The sequence below is a fragment of the Haliotis asinina genome, chromosome 1 (assembly GCF_037392515.1).
Source record: "Haliotis asinina isolate JCU_RB_2024 chromosome 1, JCU_Hal_asi_v2, whole genome shotgun sequence".
Lineage (NCBI taxonomy): Eukaryota > Metazoa > Mollusca > Gastropoda > Lepetellida > Haliotidae > Haliotis > Haliotis asinina.
The window spans coordinates 29,877,616-29,896,661 of NC_090280.1; the positions used below are offsets into that span (position 1 = coordinate 29,877,616).

A 19,046-nucleotide genomic window follows, 5' to 3' on the forward strand; every position below is an offset into this window, starting at 1 on the left:
ATGGGTTAAGCCATCTCTATCTTCTATGTAATTCACACCTGCCTAACAAAACCTTATAACATTATTAAACGCCTAAGGCAAGGCACCTTTTACTATCGCGATTTAAACCGTCTCTCGCTACTCGCAACTCTCTTCAAATATTGTACAAGGGTAGAAGGTTATTACCTCGGCCTATTTGCCCTGAGACTGCAACAATTAGATCTTTAAATTTCTCGATGAACTGCATCTTAAAACTTCATCTTCGCTACAAAATTGAAAGACTGTAGACTTTGTAAGGGCTGTTTTGTGTGTTTCCACAAGAGAAAACCCAGGTGTGGGTTTTTAATTCAGACGGCAACCCAAACAGATTTCTATAATAAATAGGAAACACTCGAATCATGTCGTTTTTAAAGGGAAATAATAGTAAAATTATTTCTTTATGTCAAATCTGTACCAATTCATTTTTAGGGGACGAATTACCTCCCATTTCCTTAGATGCATGCTGGGATGCCACCCATTACCCTCAGAGCCTTTGACGATATTTAAATTATTCCAGTTATAAAGTTGGACAAATACTGGCTGGAACATTAGTACAGCTATTTAATTTTATGACCAAACATTCATTTTTTTAAATGGAAGGAGACATGCTGTGCCTGGCTTTGAAATTTGAGTGAAATAACTTCATTTTCAGTAACACTAGCATATAGTTCAGCTATTATGATGTTCAATGGACACATAATGTTCGGACGATGAAACTGATTTCATAACTATCTCCCTCCTATGAAGGCTATGAGGACACTCATCTACTGTAAGTACCATCAGGCATACGACTGACTGGAGGGTAAGACAGTGAGTGAAGGAGTGAAAGACTGACTGAAAAAATAAATGCATGAGTAAAAGATGTCTATATTTGAATGAGTGAGTGAGTGAGTGAATGAATGAATGAGCAAAAGATGGCTGTTTAAGAGAGTGAATGATTGACAGAGTGGAGGATGGAGTAGATGTTTGAGAACTCAAATGATTTAGTGAGAGGAGAATGATGTGGATATTTGAGCTGGTTGATGTGTCATAGTATTCTGTTTCAAAAGTTACACATGGAAACAAATTAAAAACACTGAAATAACGTCTGCTGACAAAGCACAAATGAGACAAAACTTCCCTGAAACAAAGGAACGACCCTGACCATGAGGCTCTGCTGTTCTCCACCTTCACCAGTGGACTACAAATCTATATTTGCAACAGCTATGAGCAATCTTTCACCATGGTCAAAATACCATAGTGAGGGTGTACATGTCCCTGAGTACAACCTTCAACCCCCAGAGTCTGCAGGATGAGACAGGGAATAGAAGGACAACAGTTGGCAACTGTTAACCTCAAATGGTACAGAACACAACAATTCCTCCCGAAAAACCCAGAATACATGCCTCATCCCCCTCTCATCTGCATTCCCTACTTCCAAAACAGCTCCTCCACCCTCCACCCTCTGTATCACTGTGTGAATTCCTCTATTTCTTACTGGAATCCTCCTCTCCTCCTATTTGTGTAAGTGTGAAAGTTCCTCTTTGTCATAATCAACTCCTCCTCTGTCTCATCTGTGACTGAGAGAGTTCTTTTCTGTCTTAATGGACTCCTCCACAACTCCCACCTGTATCAGAGTGAGAGTTCCTCTATTTTCTAATCAACTCCTCCACCCTCCCATATGTGTCTAAGAGTGTTCCTCTATTTCTTAAGACTCCTCCACCCTTATCCTTCTGTTTCTGTGCAAGACTTCTTCTATACCTGTCCCACACTACAAGTCTCAGTTATGCATAGCCCAGATACTACCCATTGTAAGACATACCAGCTTTTTAGATAGCAAAATATTGCCCTGTCCTCTGCCTTGGGGCATGATATTTACATGCAAGACAAAAGGTCAACTGATGTCCTAACCCTTCAACATTAACGTTACTCCAGCAAGACAAAGGTCTCATTCTTGGGCTTTCTTCTCTGGAGTTTTCCCTAATTAACTCCGCCAATAACCCCTGGGCATACTTATAAACCGAAACATTCTCAGGCGCTATCGCTGCTTTTCTGCAGATTAAATATTTTCCATATTTTCCAAATTGATATTAAGGACATATGGCGAAATATACTTTTTTTAAAAAGTCAGCAATTTAGGCCATTGCCGTTCAGGTTGCTGGAGGAGAATCACCCAGTGAATATTGAAGTTCCAATCTTTATACTAGGACATGGTATTCCCGTGAGACAGGAAAACTGAGAATCATTACTGGTAGAATCCCACATCTGGTGACTGGCATTTTTTCAACAACATATCTATGGCTTTTCCTGGAGTTTTTACTCAAAGTTGAGAAATACAAATTTGACATGTAATATCCATAAATCTCCCTTTTTCTTCATCTTTATTTCAGGCATACAAGAAACAGTTCTCCCTCTTCAAACGGTCATGTAGAATTTGCGACTTTAGCTGCTTTATCTTATAGATAATTTCAGACATTTTATCAAAAATTGAGTGAGCTTATTTTGAGAACAGACATGAGTTACAACTCATCTGAACTCTTATCATCAAATGACTGTAAAATCGCAAGAAATAAATGGCTCTGTGTCACCCTTACACAGAGCTAAATTCTGGGGCCAAAAAACAATACCCCCCACCCCCCTCAATAAAGTTACCCGCACATTTACAATTTATGTTTGAAGTCCAAAAAACCTGTTTGAGGAACATCTATTTTGAGGGATATATCACAGTCGTGTTCTGTTGGTTACGACAATGCTGGCAATGATATTTTGATTGAACCAAAATAAATGACAAGGGAAGTAACTCTCTTGTGAAACTATTTTGTGGCGGATTCTCTGCACTTCGCAAATATGTGAATTTTGACCATTTAATACAATCAGAAAACAATAGTGCATCAAGAATTCTGAGGCAGACTTTTGCTTACAATTCTGTAAATGTATTAACCAAAAGATCCACAGCGAAGCTAGTGGGTCGGTCAGATTTAGTTAATTCAAACACTTCATCTGCTACATCACAGCATGTCAGTTCACAATGGGAAGAAACTCACTTTAAAAATTGGTAAAGTGACAGCTTTGAAATATAAGGCTTCTCGGAAGATCCTTTCACGAGCAAGGGACATAACTCTCTACAGCAGCAAATTGCCTGTCCTGCTTCAACCAGAGATTATTGAAAGGTTGTACTTTCAATATAGTAAACATTTCCCATAATACACACATGTCCAACAATGATTTTATTTCTAACTACAAGTTTTTAATTCCAAAAGTGACTTACCTCCCCTTGCTAGTGACAGCCATGTGGTCAAAAGCAGACAGATGGCGCTCCCCAGTGCATACAGCTGAGTGCAGCATTTCTTCATTGTCGTGCTCACTTCCTTCACGCCAGACTCTTATCATCGCACATACTTTCCACACATTCATATGTTGCTAACGAGGAGTTACCTACAAAACAAAACAACAAAAGTATTAAAACAAATGTAAATATCAAAAATGCACTCCAGCAGCAATACAAATTTGAGCAAGTCGGTGTTTCGGCACCACCACGTTCCAGCACATTCAGAGGACAAGAGGAAGGAGTTCCACTTTTAAGTATGAAAGTTTCGCAGAAGTGATTGACCGCTTAAGTTGAACCAATGAGATGAGTTCTTTTACTGATACAAATATCATTCAAGTCACACACCATTACTAATCCTTGATTGAACTTGTGATGCTCCAGTTAATATTTTTATCCATTGTGCAAGTCAAGTCCCATCCCAAAGTTTGTCCAACTCTGAACATCACAAAAACTCACAAGATCAACTTTTAACAATTTTACTTTTTTCCCGCATCAAAAGCTGAAGACCTATTTCGATGCCGGAGAGAACATGTAATCACATAGGTCATATAAGAACGTCTTAGCGATAAGCAAGAAACTATGATCAAGGTTACCAAAGGTCGTAATTGTCATCCGAGCTAAACCTACTCCATGCTCACAAACAAATATTAATGAATAAATTTGATAAAATCCTGACAATAAAATCCAAATGTCAATTATGGGCATCAAAGATGCGGAACTTGGCAGTGCTGATCTGACATCATGGTCTCCACACTTACACAAACCAGCGCGCAGTTTGCTGTAACACAGCCATAAATACACATTCTAGATGATCAAATTCACAACTCAAGCAAATCTAATACTTATCGATGGCAGAAAACTGGTAAACAGTCATAAAACGCGGACTCCTTCATTTGCAGAATGCGTATATTTTTAACATCACATCGAAACAGTCACCCATCATGACTAAGAAATGAGAAAAGTTTGAAAACAAAATTAATTCCCCATCATTGCTCACGGTGTCTACGAAGCAAAAACTCATAAGACGGTAGAGTATGATCAAAAGCATCGAGCGAATATATATTTTACATGTAGGAAACATTTTGACTTATAAATACTAAATAAACTACATGCTGAATTAAACTGAACTCAACAATAAATATCTTCCTCCTGAATCTTTAAAATTCCTCTTATAATTATCTTATTTAAAGGAACATATCTACATGCAAATATCTTGACATCATGAATGTATTCTACCTGTACCTAGTTGTGTGGAGAACTGTATCAGCATACAAATTTATTACATATCAGACTTATTCTTGTCAGGATGAAGTATTCTACTTTAAGAACTAAAAAAACAAACAATCTTTCCAAACAGAAAAAATCATGTGCAGCATACTTTTGGGCATTGCAACACACTGCCATCCAGTTTAGGATGTTCCATGATTTCAGCAGCAAATTTGCATAAATTATTCACACTGGAGAGAGAAAAAATAAATATTTGGAAATATAAAAAAGTCTGAACTCGGAGACATGAAAATCTTACATATAAAATCTCAATGTAATCCCATGGTTGATTATTTTGTAATTTCTATAGGCTGGTCATAAATGTATCCCCAAATCTCAAATTCTGAATCAGCCAATAGAATTCCTCTCAGTTTCCTTGATTGCTTCATGTTTTATATACAATTTCACGACTAAGTTACCTTCAGAAAATCTAGTGGGATACAATCATATATGACAATCGAAGTGTGAAATCTTCATGAATGTAGAAGGGAATATTGATAAGGACACTCCTCAGTTGGTGCCTCCACTGACTACATGCAGAATGACCGAGACCGATGTTTCACTGAGTTTACGATCTGGTCCTTCGATCACCCAGGGTCAGTCTACCACCGTTTGAGATTACTTAGCAGAAGAAAATCAATTTGTGAATCACTTGGATGGTCCTTGCCCAAACAACCACAGTGACCAGAACATTCTTTCACTTAACTTTTCAAACAGTTGTAGTCTGTTACATCCTTTTGAAAAACCAAAGTCCCGATGCTCACTGACACTTGGACTATTGGCTCTAAGTGGCTACATTTACTTGTTTCCATGGAAACGTAATCTTACACTTTTCCTTCAAAATGTATAAATATACAGCTTTTCTTAATCACATACAACCAAAACAAAAATAGATTTAAAAGCACATTTCCGCAATGTTTATAATACATGGCCACTTCAAATGGTTTCATATATAGATATTTGTTACACACATAGCAGGTAGTTGCCACGGAAACTGACTTATGACACAAACATCCACCCAATAAAGTCTGACATGATTAATGAGTAAGAGGCAGTGTGTATTTATGAATGACATCTACGCAAGTTTCCTTCAATGAGACGGCAATTAAATCCTGGACACCGTCATTCTCAAGAGGGGTTGTGTTACAAATTTCCGCCTATTTGATGGAATATTTCCAGTTCCTGTAATTCACAGCAACACTTTCATGAATGAAAAGGCTGGTTAGTTAAGAAATGTTCATGATCAATCTTGGTGGACATATAATCTGAAGTTCTGACACATAAGCCGTCAAATTTGTCACCAAGTACTAGCAAATACAATTATCTAGTGATCTTCATTTAAGTAACAAGGGTTGTATTCCAAATATGTTTAATACCGAAGACAAAGTATATGATTGAGCAGATATCAAGTGGTAACATCCTGAACCTTTTTGAGTAAGCAAGTTGAGGTTTCACGCCAGTTTAAAAATATTCCAGAAATTCTAAACACAAATTCTCATTCAATGAGTGAGTGATTGAAATCTACATCGCTTTAAACAGTGAGCTAGCAATATCTCAACATGTCTCATCAATATAACACAGCATGCCATCACTTTAGATCCAATCTTTTGTCATTGTATGGAAGTACCTACTCTGCGTTTTCTTTTAATAAATGGAAGTTCATCAGTTGGCTGTCCCAACCGATTAGCAGTCAACTGGAGGATATTATCACCAAGCAAAATATCTGCCTCAAGATGCTATCTTCCTGACTACTGACAACCACCTTTATAACAATCTCACACCAACAGCAAATAGCATTTGTTTTGCCTATTATTCCCCGTAATCTTATCCTTCTTGTCAAAACAAGCTATCCCCAAATATTTGCAGCAAAACCTGAAAAACGGTTCTATTTGAGGAACTGGGTTTTTAAGTATTTCTAGTAAGAAACATACATTGTTGAAGAAAATTAACTAATATCTCTCATACTTGTGGTTCTCAACTTACCTAAATTGAAAAACCCAATCTGATCGTGTCACGTTTATCTTCACATGTCAAAAATGTGTGTGCTCTGTCAATGTCTGTGTTGTTTAGAGGTGTCACACACAATGAGTTTATTGGTTTGGTGCAATCACATGGTGCCATTTCTAGTTTCATCACACTTCTAAGTCATTGAGTATTCTTACAGAACAATTGCTGTCTTCCATGAAGAAGCCAGACTTTTACTAATACACAATTAATTTGAAAGGTGATTAAATCATTATGTAAGAAAATCAGGGCTTGTTGCTGGGTAATCAAGATTTATGGGCAGTTTCACTGTCTTGAGGTCGGTGTGTTTGGTTGTTGTACTGTATTTCTCACAATGTCCCACATTATTTCTGTAATGACAGTATTCAAATTCAATGGTAAAATTAACAAAGATCAGTGGCACTAATTACAAAATGCTGCATCAACAGCATGACCATTTCATCTTCAAAAGTAATAACTGTCCTTTCACCAAATAGTTTGTGTAAATCTTGATTGGAAATCTTGCAAATAATAACAATCGGTACATTCCACTATTTGCCTGTAATTCTTTGGTTAGCAGCATCTGCTGTGATCGTGCGATTACAATATTGACTTGAGACTGATTATAATTTGATCGCTCCTCCCAAGCTGTTGTTTTGTCATTAAAATACTGTACAAAGTTGCATTACATGAAACTCTCCCATTCTGAACATCTCAAGTGGGCCTCGTTAATCATTGAGAGTGAGTGAGTAAGTAAGTGAGCAAGAGAGCGAGTTTAGTTTACGCCGCGTTTATCAATCTTCCAGTAATATTGTGGTGGGGACACCAGAAATAGCAAATACTGTTCTAGCTGATTGTGGTTGAAAACAGGAACTTAACTGGAATTCATTTGAAGCTGATTTTGGAGGAAAACGGCAAACTTCACTGACAGCAGCTTGTGTCTGACAACACCAACTTTATTGACGGCAGCTTGTGCCTGACAACAACAACTTCACTGACAGCAGCTTGTGCCTGACAACAACAACTTCATTGACAGCAGCTTGTGTCTCACAACACCAACTTCACTGACGGCAGCTTGTGCATGACACTAGGAACTTCACTGACAGCTGACTATGCCTTACAACAGCAAATTCAACAACAGCTGACTACACTTGACAACAGCAATGTTATTGAGGACTGATTGAGCATGACAACAGCAACTTCTTAGACAGCTGACTGCATGTGACAACACTCCACTATACTTTCTAATCAGTCAAACAATTATCAATTCAATATTTTCTGTTAGATATCTACAGACCTACATAACATGTACCTCCTACAAATCTGAACCATTCTACCAAGTAGTTGTACTTTAACCCTTATCATCAAATTTCAATTCAAATTTCAATACAATTTCAAAAGGAATGATCCGTGAATTTTTAAGAACTTATACACAAATCAACTGTGCCAGCCACATAAACAACAGCCAAACACAATAAACATGACTGATAACTTGTTAAAACACACACACAATTTTAACCTCCAACACCTTACTATTTATTTTTCACAGAGCTGACAGACACAATCCAAAGTGAAAACAACAATTTAAATTCACAGTTAAAACACATGGACAGATATTGACAAGATCTTCTTTTCTCAAAGAGCAGTTTATTTCCTACAAACATGTCCTGTTGGAACCATTCCCTCCTTTTACCATCCACAAAAACTTTCGCACAATATACAGTAGTCATGAGACAACTTCTTCAGAAAGATGCAAATCCACTTGATTCTCCTTAATGTGGATAAAACATGTCCTTAGACCAACTATGCATGTCGTTTTCAGCCTTGATTTCCCTCATGTTCCTGCTACTTACAGGCAGTGCACCATGGCGCTAAATGAGACAAAGCGCTGGAATCCCATCACTCTTGAATGGCACTGACAACACTGTTGTCAGCAATAAAACAAGCAGTATTGGTGCAGTATGTCTATTTCATTCACACATATTTTTACAACAGTATGTCTAATGCAGCTTTTCAAAAGTAATCACTGGGTCCTTTAGAAAAACACCAAAATATTTGATGACCATTTTTTCTCTAAACAATATATTCCACAAGCTCCATATAATGAGAAAGAGCAGAATTAATCAGTTCATTAGAACACAGAAAAATTTTTAAATTATGCAAGTGTCACTTTTTGTTTTAAGGGTAGTTTCATTGTCTTGAGGTCAGTGTTTTTGGTTGTTGAAGAATACTTAGATTTCACTTTAAAAAATGTTTTGAAAATATTAGAATGGACATTTTTTACCAAACAGGAATTTGAAAAAACATAGAAAACAACAACATAAGCAAATGGAGGTGTTGATATTCTGTAATTTCATAGAAGAGTTTATGACTTAGTTATAAGAAAATATATCCATAAGTGCTTTTGGATGTAACGGGAGAACTGTTCTTTCTTTTCAGGAACATCACTTGAAACAAATTGTTGAGTTCACAGTAAAGTTCACTTTAAACATACATAAAATCACATCTGTCATAAGCTAATGTAAATAGAAGCGACAAAACCCTTTCCACATCAATATGAAATTTGTACTAAAACTTTAATACCAGTTGCACTTGGAATATTTTGTTTAGAAGGAAAATATGCATCAAATACTTTAGTTGGCTCTAAAGGAACCAATTAATTCTGTTTTTTAAACTGAGATGGGCAGCACTTAGAATGTATTAGTTACAAATATTTTATTACACATATAATTTGACCATTAACACACAGTAGATCTAGCAATGGACTTGCTATAAGAATAATAGGTTTTATTAGCTAGACATGTTATAATAAACAGTATTCAACAATACCAAACAGTAAAGTGTATCTAGCAAAAACCTTGGTTACAGAATAATAATGACGTATTAGCTAGCAATGTTTTAGCAAATATAATATGATGGGTTAAGCACAGTAGTTGGAACAGCCAAACACACGGGCGGTATGGTATGTGATAAGCGTTAACACTGACTAACCCACCTGTTGTCTGTGTTTAATTTAATGTGCATACCCTCTTGTAATAATAGCAATTTGAAACTATGCTCAACAACTTTTATCCTAAGTTGAACAAAAGTTGAGATTTAAAATGTTCAACTGGCAAGATAGAATTATGAGGACTTGCAACCTTAATTTCACTTTATTTGATTTCTTGTACCTTTTTGTTTAATGTGAAATTCTTTGGTACGCTTTGATTAACAGACGATAGGTAGATATGTTATAATAAATATTGTTCAACCAATGAGACTCATTTAAGTCAATCTAGCAATAACCTTGGTTACAGAAGAATAATGAATTACATTATTCAACCACTACCACTCAGTAAAGTATAACTAGCAATGCACTTCAGGTACCGAATAATGAACAAATGAATGAATGAATGAATGAATGAATGAATGAATGGATGGATGGATGGATGGATGAGTTTTGTTTTACGCCACTTATACCAGTATTCCAGCAATATCACAGTGGGAGACACCAGAAAATGGGCTTCACACATGTGGGGAATCGAACCCGGGTCTTTGACATGGTGAGTGGACGCTTTAACAACTAGGCTACCCCACTGAACCACCGAATAACAAGCTACATCAGATATATAATTCATCACATATTATTCCACTATGGCATTGTGACTGACGTATTTAGCTATGCACATAGGTTACAGAGGAATAACATCCCCACTGACTGGCACCAGGTGTCACTGTCTGCTGAGCAGAAAAATAAACACACACTGTTTATGACACATACGGATCCAGCAACAAATAAATATGTCACTTGTCAAGTTCTGACACATACTTTTATATATGTATTTTTAGTTCTAGCAATTGTATGAAACAGGTTTGGGAAAAAATTAGTCATTTTTTATTCATATTGATCGGGGATATTTATTCTGAGATATACTTCAACACTGATGCTTTCACTACTACTACTACTACTACTACTACTACTACTACTACTACTACTACTACTACTACTACTACTACTACTACTACTGATTTCTATCACCACTGCTATGAAAATTAAAGGCACAGAGGTAGACTAGTGGTTAAAGCGTTCACTCCTCACACTGAAGACCTTGGTTCAATTCCCAACATGGGTACAATGTGTCAAGCCCATTGTGTCCCCCATCATGATATTGCTGGGGTACTGCTGAAAGTGCTGTAAAACCAAACTCACTCACTCACTCATTAACAGATAATGCCCACTGTCACTGATATATCAACTTACTGCCACATATTTTTACAATAAAATCGGGTTCCTCAATAGCACTGATTGAAGAGAATGAACAATTAAAATGCCCACATGAAAATGTCTTTAACAACAACACACACAGTTGTAGCCCGAAGGCCCAAACCACAGGTACAGTGGGGCATTTAAAACTATGTACTGGAGAACTAGAACAAACAGTACAACAGAAAACATCAGCACTCTCCTCTGTTCAAGGGTATAATCATAAATTGTACATCACTGTACAATTTACAATATTAAATCTGTAGTGTGCCAACGGTTGTGGAAATTCTTGCAGCAAAATTAAAACTATGTATCAAAATACTCAAAAATCTTTTACCACATAGTCATGATTCCAACACTGGATGACACAAGGTTGAGTTGATTTACACTGTATGAACCTCCCTTACGACAATCTATGCCAAGTATGTAAGAGTAGAAGGATGCATACTGTTTAAATAGATAATTCATGTCAGAACATGGTACCAGTTGTACCTCAATTACTTCAATTTCCCTTCATAATGATCATATATTAGTTGGTTGATGGTTTCACATCGCACTCAGCAATATTCTAGTCATATTGTGGAGGTCTGTAAATAATCAAGTGTGGGCGATACAATCCTGTGATCAACAGCATGGGCATCTTTCTGTGCAAATGGGAAACCATGACGTGTCAACCAAGTCAGAAAGCATGACCACCCAATCCTGTTAGTCGCCTCTTTGGACAAGCACAGGTTCCGGAAGGCCAGTTCTAACCTAGATCTTGATGGGTTCATATATTAGATAGAAGTAATGGAGTTATCATTACAGCAGGATAAATGTCACTTCACTCGCACCACTATACGTCATCCAGACATCATCTTGCGCATCTCTGAACTCAAATGTTAGGAAAGGTCACAATGGCATCACGCAAGAAACAAAGTCACAGCTCAATATAGTCAAAACTATTTCACAATTATGGGTTTTTAACAAAGGATTAAATGATAACAAAGGAAAATAAAAGATAATAATGGATAACAAAGAAAATATTTCTCTCCCATGTGTCATATCTTTATGATTTATCTCAGATAGTCACCTATTACTTCACACTTAACTGAAAAAAAAAACACCCAAACTATATATCCTTCCATTTGTGACAAGCAACTTAAGTTTATTGGTGTGAACTGGTTTAAAAAAAAGTTAAACCACATCATAAATGGAAACTGATTTGCTCCTGAATTTTAAATTTTAGATATTCAAAATATGACTCATATTTAAACTAATGCCAAATTGGGCTGCACTAACAAAGCTTCAAAATACCAAAAGGATTTGGAGGATGAAATATAACCCGTTCATCCCCGTGGAACCTAAGATAAGGTTTACAGCTAATGAGCTAATGATAGCCAAACTTCTCCCTGTAACACCCTACCCTTCCCCTAACCCGACTCGGCTGTTCGAAAACAACAACTTCTGCCTCATTAGTTCGGAAGTTGGGCTGAGGCTCCTCCGTTCTTCTCCGCCATGAAGGAACTGATCAAAATGGGAAAATATTTCCCTATGGAAAAAACTTAATGCTTACATGTAGGACATGTCATGAAACATTAATCACATTTTGACGAATTTTGAACAGTGATATATGACCCTTGAAAACTGATCTTACTGCAAGGTAATACTTGTGTTAAATATGACGAAAATATTGCGCCTACTTACAAATTTTTAATCTGAGTCTTAAAAATGAAGAGAATTGACACAATTTTGGATGAAACTTTGATTCAAATGAATCGTCACTCTGGATGTATTGTCTCAACACATTTGTGCCTACTTACAAATTTTCAATTGGGGTCTAAAAAATGGGCAGGACTGTAACAATTCTGGATCAAATTTCCAATTAAATAAATAGTCATATTGGGTGTATTGTCATAACTAAGTTCAGATTATTTCATCATAAACATATTAAATTCCAGCAAACACGATGAAGACAAACAAATCTAACAGTCTACGCAAAAATGTAGTACAAGTAAAAAAATATATCCATCAAAACAATTGAGAATATAACATCATGACCGAAATCTGTTCAAGCAATAGCTATTCCAAAGGATGACCTTATTCTGAGCTATGTTCCTTCAGGATATTAACTCGCTTCCTCCTCAGCCAGAATTAAGTGAGTTTCTCTCAATCATAACATCAATTTCTCAAATGGACAAAACCAGGCTCAATTATTCAGTTTTCCTAACAACTATTTGTGAATGAGGGGATAGCGGGTGAGACCTGTCGCTGCTAATTGATTCCGATTGCTGATATTTCTTAGCTGTCCCTCAACTGTCAATCAAATTAGTCGACAGGAAACTGACACTCTAGGTGTCGGATTCTATTGTTGATTACTGCAAGTGGAATAGCCCGCGCATCACTGCAGTAGTCTTGCCACAAGTAGCACTTTATACCATTGTTGTGTTACAAGCAGCATAAGATTCTTTCCTAAACACAAATCAGATAATGAAAACTATACATTTCATAAAAACATTTCCTAATGACCATTTAAATCAGATAAACCTAATATATTATTCTTCAAACTGTCATAAACACAAAATCCAGCAGAAACAATTCTCTTTGTGAGTGTTCATTCCTACCGCATGTGTTTACAAGAACACAAACATTATTTTCTTCATGATGTCGTATAATTTTTGAACTATGGGAAATTCACAACGGAGCAATTTCACACGTTATTTGTCAGCTGTTACCAGACACATACAAAGTCTATTTCAGTGCAGAAAGCTAAACATTAAATTATGAGTTCCTGTGAACGATATCATCTCAGATGAATTGCATCTAGGAAATCTGAAAAGCCTTCCTCTTATCAAAATCAAAATAAATAGAAAAGCAGAACATATAAATATGTAGATATTGAAATAAACTTGAGAAATGGGCAAGTTTTTATCAACTTTAACATTCTTCCAAGATGAGTGTAAATTCGGAAAGTTAAGACTTTTAGAATATTTTTTTGCAATGAGTATTTAGATATACAAACATTAGGAAGGTTTTAAAAACAGATTTTCTGTATTTCTAAACACAGGAAAAATTATTTCAAAACATGATTTTCTGATACACCTAGGAGTTTAGACAAAGCACCACAGAGAAAACAAGGCAGGAATATTTAAATTAGCAGATTGAGAATGCAAGGAATATTCTCTTCAAGATGTGTACAGGTGACCACTCCTTGCTCCACTGATGTCTATCACATTGAGGGTGATGACAAACTAACCCCTTCATACATTCCAAGGAAAGATTCACCTAAGATTTAGTGTTAACCCTAAACATTACCAGACTCTGTTTCAGCGTTATCGCTAAATACTTGCCTTCAAAAACAATTACAATCAGAATATTCTATTTCAATATTTTTTTGTTTTCTTACAACTGGAGAAAGATCAAGAAAGCTTGAAAGTTTGACATTCTTGTTGAATAGTGCAACAAAACTGAAATCATAACAACACCCATTATCTGATAGCATGTATTTGGTGATAGATATACTAATGAATAATTAATGTTTAAAATTCAAATTTTACATCAAAATAGTTGTTAAAAATTTAAAACAGTTGTTACTTGTTTACAAGTTGCTTGATCAAATTTCCATGAAATAATTCAACAGGTACTAGCAGAATTTGTGATCAGATCATCGTATCCCAACACACTGAAGTGGAGTAAAACATGACCACTGTCTGAAGCAGTCTTCTGTTGATAATTCCAAGCTCACATCAACATCAATCACGAAGTTCCAACAAAAAAAACAGCTACTACTCATACTTCCACCATTTCCAAAGGAAGTGAATAATATGGTAATAACAGAGCAGTATAGTCGTTGTAAAACTCAGAATATTGCAGAGCAGTTCATAAATCTGAACTGAGAACCCCATTTTGAATAAAGACCTATTCATCTCACCCGAGAACTTGTAAACAAATACTCCCTAATCCGACCACAATATCATCGCTGCTTGACAATTGGTCCTCCTTGATCAGGCTATTGTCAGGTCCCGGTGAATGGAACATGGTCAACTGAAGGCACATCATGGACACTTGACCATACCCTGCAATACTGGCAAGCATGAGTGTTGGCTCTAGAGAGACCAAGTCGCATGCCTGACAACAATACCAATGTACAGTTTCAACAACAAAGCGTGACTCCGCTGAGGGTTGTGGGAAGGGAGATCTGGTAGGGAATCATTCTTACCTTCTGTTTAGCGTTCCTACTGATGGCCAAGATGTTGTAAACAACAGGACTCACTACTAGGACCCTGCAGGGCTCTCACTAATGTAATTCCCATACTGGGTCGCTGACTTTCACTGATTACCATAAGGATCCAAACAAAAGGGACAGCGCCCCCAACATGGGCTACACTCGGTAACTCCTCAGCCTCAAGAATCAGCTTCCAACTTAGTATGACTGGAGACCAGGTATTTATCTACCTCCACGACACACACACATACTTGGGGCTACTTCCAACACTTAGTAGGGTATCCAGGAAGATTGGGATCCATTGAACAATGTCCTGAGCATGGTCTGAGGAGCAATTTCTCGAGCCTGTTGCATGTGCGCTAGCGTCTCCTGTTATGCGGCAGGCAGCCTAGACTCGGTTACAATCACCGAGGGCTAAAGGAGAGGGGAGCTAGCTTATCACAACGGCCCAGCAGTGAGAGGCGAGGAGGGAGGGGGAGCAGACGGCTACGGGCAGACGCTGAAGCAACTCCAAGCAGACGACACAAAAATTTGGAGAAAACTTTTAGATGGGGTGAAAATGTGGATGTTCCATATATTTTTTTAATGACTTTGTTTGTACCTTACAAATGTTTTCGAGAGCGATTTAAAATTTTAGAATCATCTGTTTGTTTGCAAACAAATGGTTACACAAATTTAAAGATTTCTATAAACTTTCTATTTCATGACAGAGTGAAGGTGAAAGAAAAAGTTTACTGAAGAAATAATTAATTACACAACAAAACTTTTTCAAAACTACTTAAATGTAGGTTTTGAATCTAATAATTAAAAGATTTGAAATAACCTGATAGAGACTGCGTACAGTTACACCTTTATCCTAATTAACCAATCTCACAGAGCAAGGCAGATTCAAAATCGATTGCAGACACGAGGGCATGAATTGAAAAACACGGAAATAAAATAGTTTACGAAGGGAGACTTTCATTTTTTATCTTTATCAAAACTTTAATATGTATGAAATATAAAATATTAAACAATAATATCTATAAGAGTAACATGAAAACGTCAATATTACCTTATAATCTATGTGTTTCAAGGCACTAAATTATTTACATGTCAATAGGGAACATTACATTTACTAAAAAAGTGATTTTAGACAAGAGTTAATGCAAATTTGAACACCTTTGTTATTCCCTTCAACAGTACCTAAAAACAAAGTGAATGAGTGAGTTGAGTTTTACGTCGCAGTCAGCAATATTCCAGCTATATGGCAGCTGTCTCTAAATCTTCTAGTCTGGACTAGATAATCCAGTGATCAAATGCATCAGCATTGGTCTGCATAATTAGGAACCGATGACATGTGTCAACCAAGTCAGTGAGCCTGACCAGCCAATAATTGTCTCTTACAACAAGCATAGTTGAAAAAAAAAACAATGAAAAAGAAATGGATTATTAATAATGGTGGCAAACTGAAGAATACTTCACGAGATACTTATTTAGTTGATGACATCAATATCATTTTTGTTTAACTGGCAAAAACTGGATTAACACCTGATGAAACTACCATGAAATAGATACAGAGGGAGAATTATATCAAAGTAAGGGAGAGTTTCCAGTGAACTTGACCAAATGAAAGCCATTCGAATCACTCTTCGACTTATGAAACAAGAAGACCCTTTGACTCACGTTCTTTGAAGCAGACAACACAAGACAAGATTCATTCATCAAAAGAATAATTGGACCAGAAACAAATACATGCCCATATCTTACTAATAACCTGAATGAATTATCACTTAAAATAGAAGATTTACTCTTTTGGATTAGGGAACCCCATGGGCACTGTAAGACACAGATTTCTTCATACCGATCCAAAGAAATGAGAGAAATATGTCATTTGTTGGCATGGTAAACAACAGACAGCAGTCTGTGAATCCATTGGAAAGATTATTGGACCAGTAAGCAAACAAGCATGAGGAAACCCTTGTAGATGTTATCCACCAAACACTATTAAAGCTGTGAATGAGTGGCGGTAGCTGTCTCCCAGCACTGCAGTCAGCACATTGACGAAGTCGCACACACTTTATTGGTAAGGTTCAAGAGCCAGTACAATAAACAGATCATGGGAAATGATGATAAGGTTATACTGTTCAAACACAATCAAATTTGTAAGTGAGTTCATGTATTTGACTCCTACACAGTATGAGCAGACGACACAAGCAGACAGAATCATACTGGAGATGGGAACATCATACAATATTTATAAATCACAGAAAATGATGATTCATTAGTATGACTGTACACATATATGCAAACATCATAACATACACAGAAAATGACATATGTCTATGATACAGAAATATTATGCCAACATCATCTAAATAACATACAATAGAAAACATGCAGAAGACATATGACAGGGATGGCAATAGGAAAATCTTTTTTCAGGTGTATCATCAAATGTTTTAGATGAATCACTAAACTGATCAGTTTGAAATAAAATCTTCAGAAATCCATAAGAAAATTTAAGCATGAGATATGATTTCATTAACAGTTACTGGACAAAAAAATAGAGCACAGTGAGTGACAAGTTTGTATCAATCAAACAATAAATTTCAAAATGCTACATAAATTGATGCTCTTCACAGACAACAGTTGAGGACAACAAACACAAGTAGACGACCTGCTCCACTGGGAAGGTTTCAAGATGAATACACCCAACAAACCCTGGAACACTTTTGATTGGAGCAGAAACAGGATTATGTCATGTCTGGGTGACTGGCATACTGCGACAATGATTTAAGAATGGCAAACTTCTGATGAGAATAACAGAGGCAGACGACATAATGTTCACCATCCTACTACTCCTGAATGAAGAGACAAGGAAAGAGCTTTTACGTCAGTGTAAAGTGGGGATCATCATGGAATGGATCACTCAAATGTGTTCAATGACTAAATGATCTTTGACAACTAATTAGTCACTCAGAAACAACAGGTGGCAATCACAGCCAATAGGTGTTCGATTATGAAACCTATCAGATTAAGTTGAAGAATGTTTAACTTTGGAAATCATACAAAAAACTTATGTTTTTGGCTACAGTTTTTATTACTGGATCTAATCATTTCTTTCCATTAAATATTTAACCCTCCAAAACAAAATGACAAATTTAATGATAACTGGTCCTACTGCTAACTGATACACTTTCCAAGCTCTGTTATCTGCTGAGATAGAAATTCCTTATTTCAGTATCAAATAATTTTTCGTCCAAATCTTTCAAGTATCACTTCTCAAAAGGAAAACAGAAATCATTACTGAACAATAATCAATTTTTCTAACATAAGAACACTTGACTCAAAGATATCTTCAAAATGAATTTTTAAAATTTTATCCATACAATTGCTAAGTTGGAATTTAAAGATAGCCCCAAAGTGCTGGACTCATTCTTGTCAGACAAGGTCATTTCCATAACACACAACATCACTTTTTCAGTCCCAGGAATGAAACTATTTGTACTTGTGGAACCAATTTATTAGAAACGTTACGTGAAATAATGTTTGGATTGAGCACCACTTTGTTGTGTTCTACTTTCACTGTGCTCGTAACCATGGCGCCAAAAATGTGCAAAATATTGTGTTGTGGCTAACCGGTACTGGCTGTACTAATGAGAACCACATCAATGATTTGCAGCCTAATTCAGACCAGGTAGAAAGTTTTACTGAGCCAGACAAACACAGCGAGACCAAACCTAACGATGTCAGCAAGCCATTGTCCCTCTTCTTAGATATTAGGCCCTGTTAAGTCCCAACTGACAACTAGGTGAATCCTGGGTTGAAACCCACAAAGAAGGGCGGCAACTCCCGTAAGTAACAGAAACATGATTCTCGACAGCAAAAGACACATAGTGAGGTCTATTCAATTTCTCATAGAAAGATGATCTAGTAATATTTCTGTCAATAAATTTTTGAAATGATTTCAAATTAAATGTATGGTACAGCCAATCAAAACGTATTATTATCTTAGTCAAAACAATATCTATGGTCGGATGTTT

General features: G+C 36.4%; 1 protein-coding gene across 5 annotated transcripts in view; it reads right to left on the reverse strand.

The window, feature by feature from the left end:
* LOC137290267 (interference hedgehog-like) overlaps positions 1-19,046 on the reverse strand; it is a 262,516-nt gene that overhangs the window by 57,250 nt on the left and 186,220 nt on the right. For 4 of the 5 annotated variants that reach the window (XM_067821075.1, XM_067821090.1, XM_067821056.1 and 1 more), the window contains one exon: positions 3,266-3,432. In XM_067821075.1, the coding sequence (XP_067677176.1) occupies positions 3,266-3,350 (85 nt within the window). In that variant the 5' untranslated portion in view covers positions 3,351-3,432. Of the gene's footprint in view, positions 1-3,265; positions 3,433-15,015; positions 15,428-19,046 lie in introns of those variants that run through there. The other variant, XM_067821066.1, reaches the window with a different exon arrangement.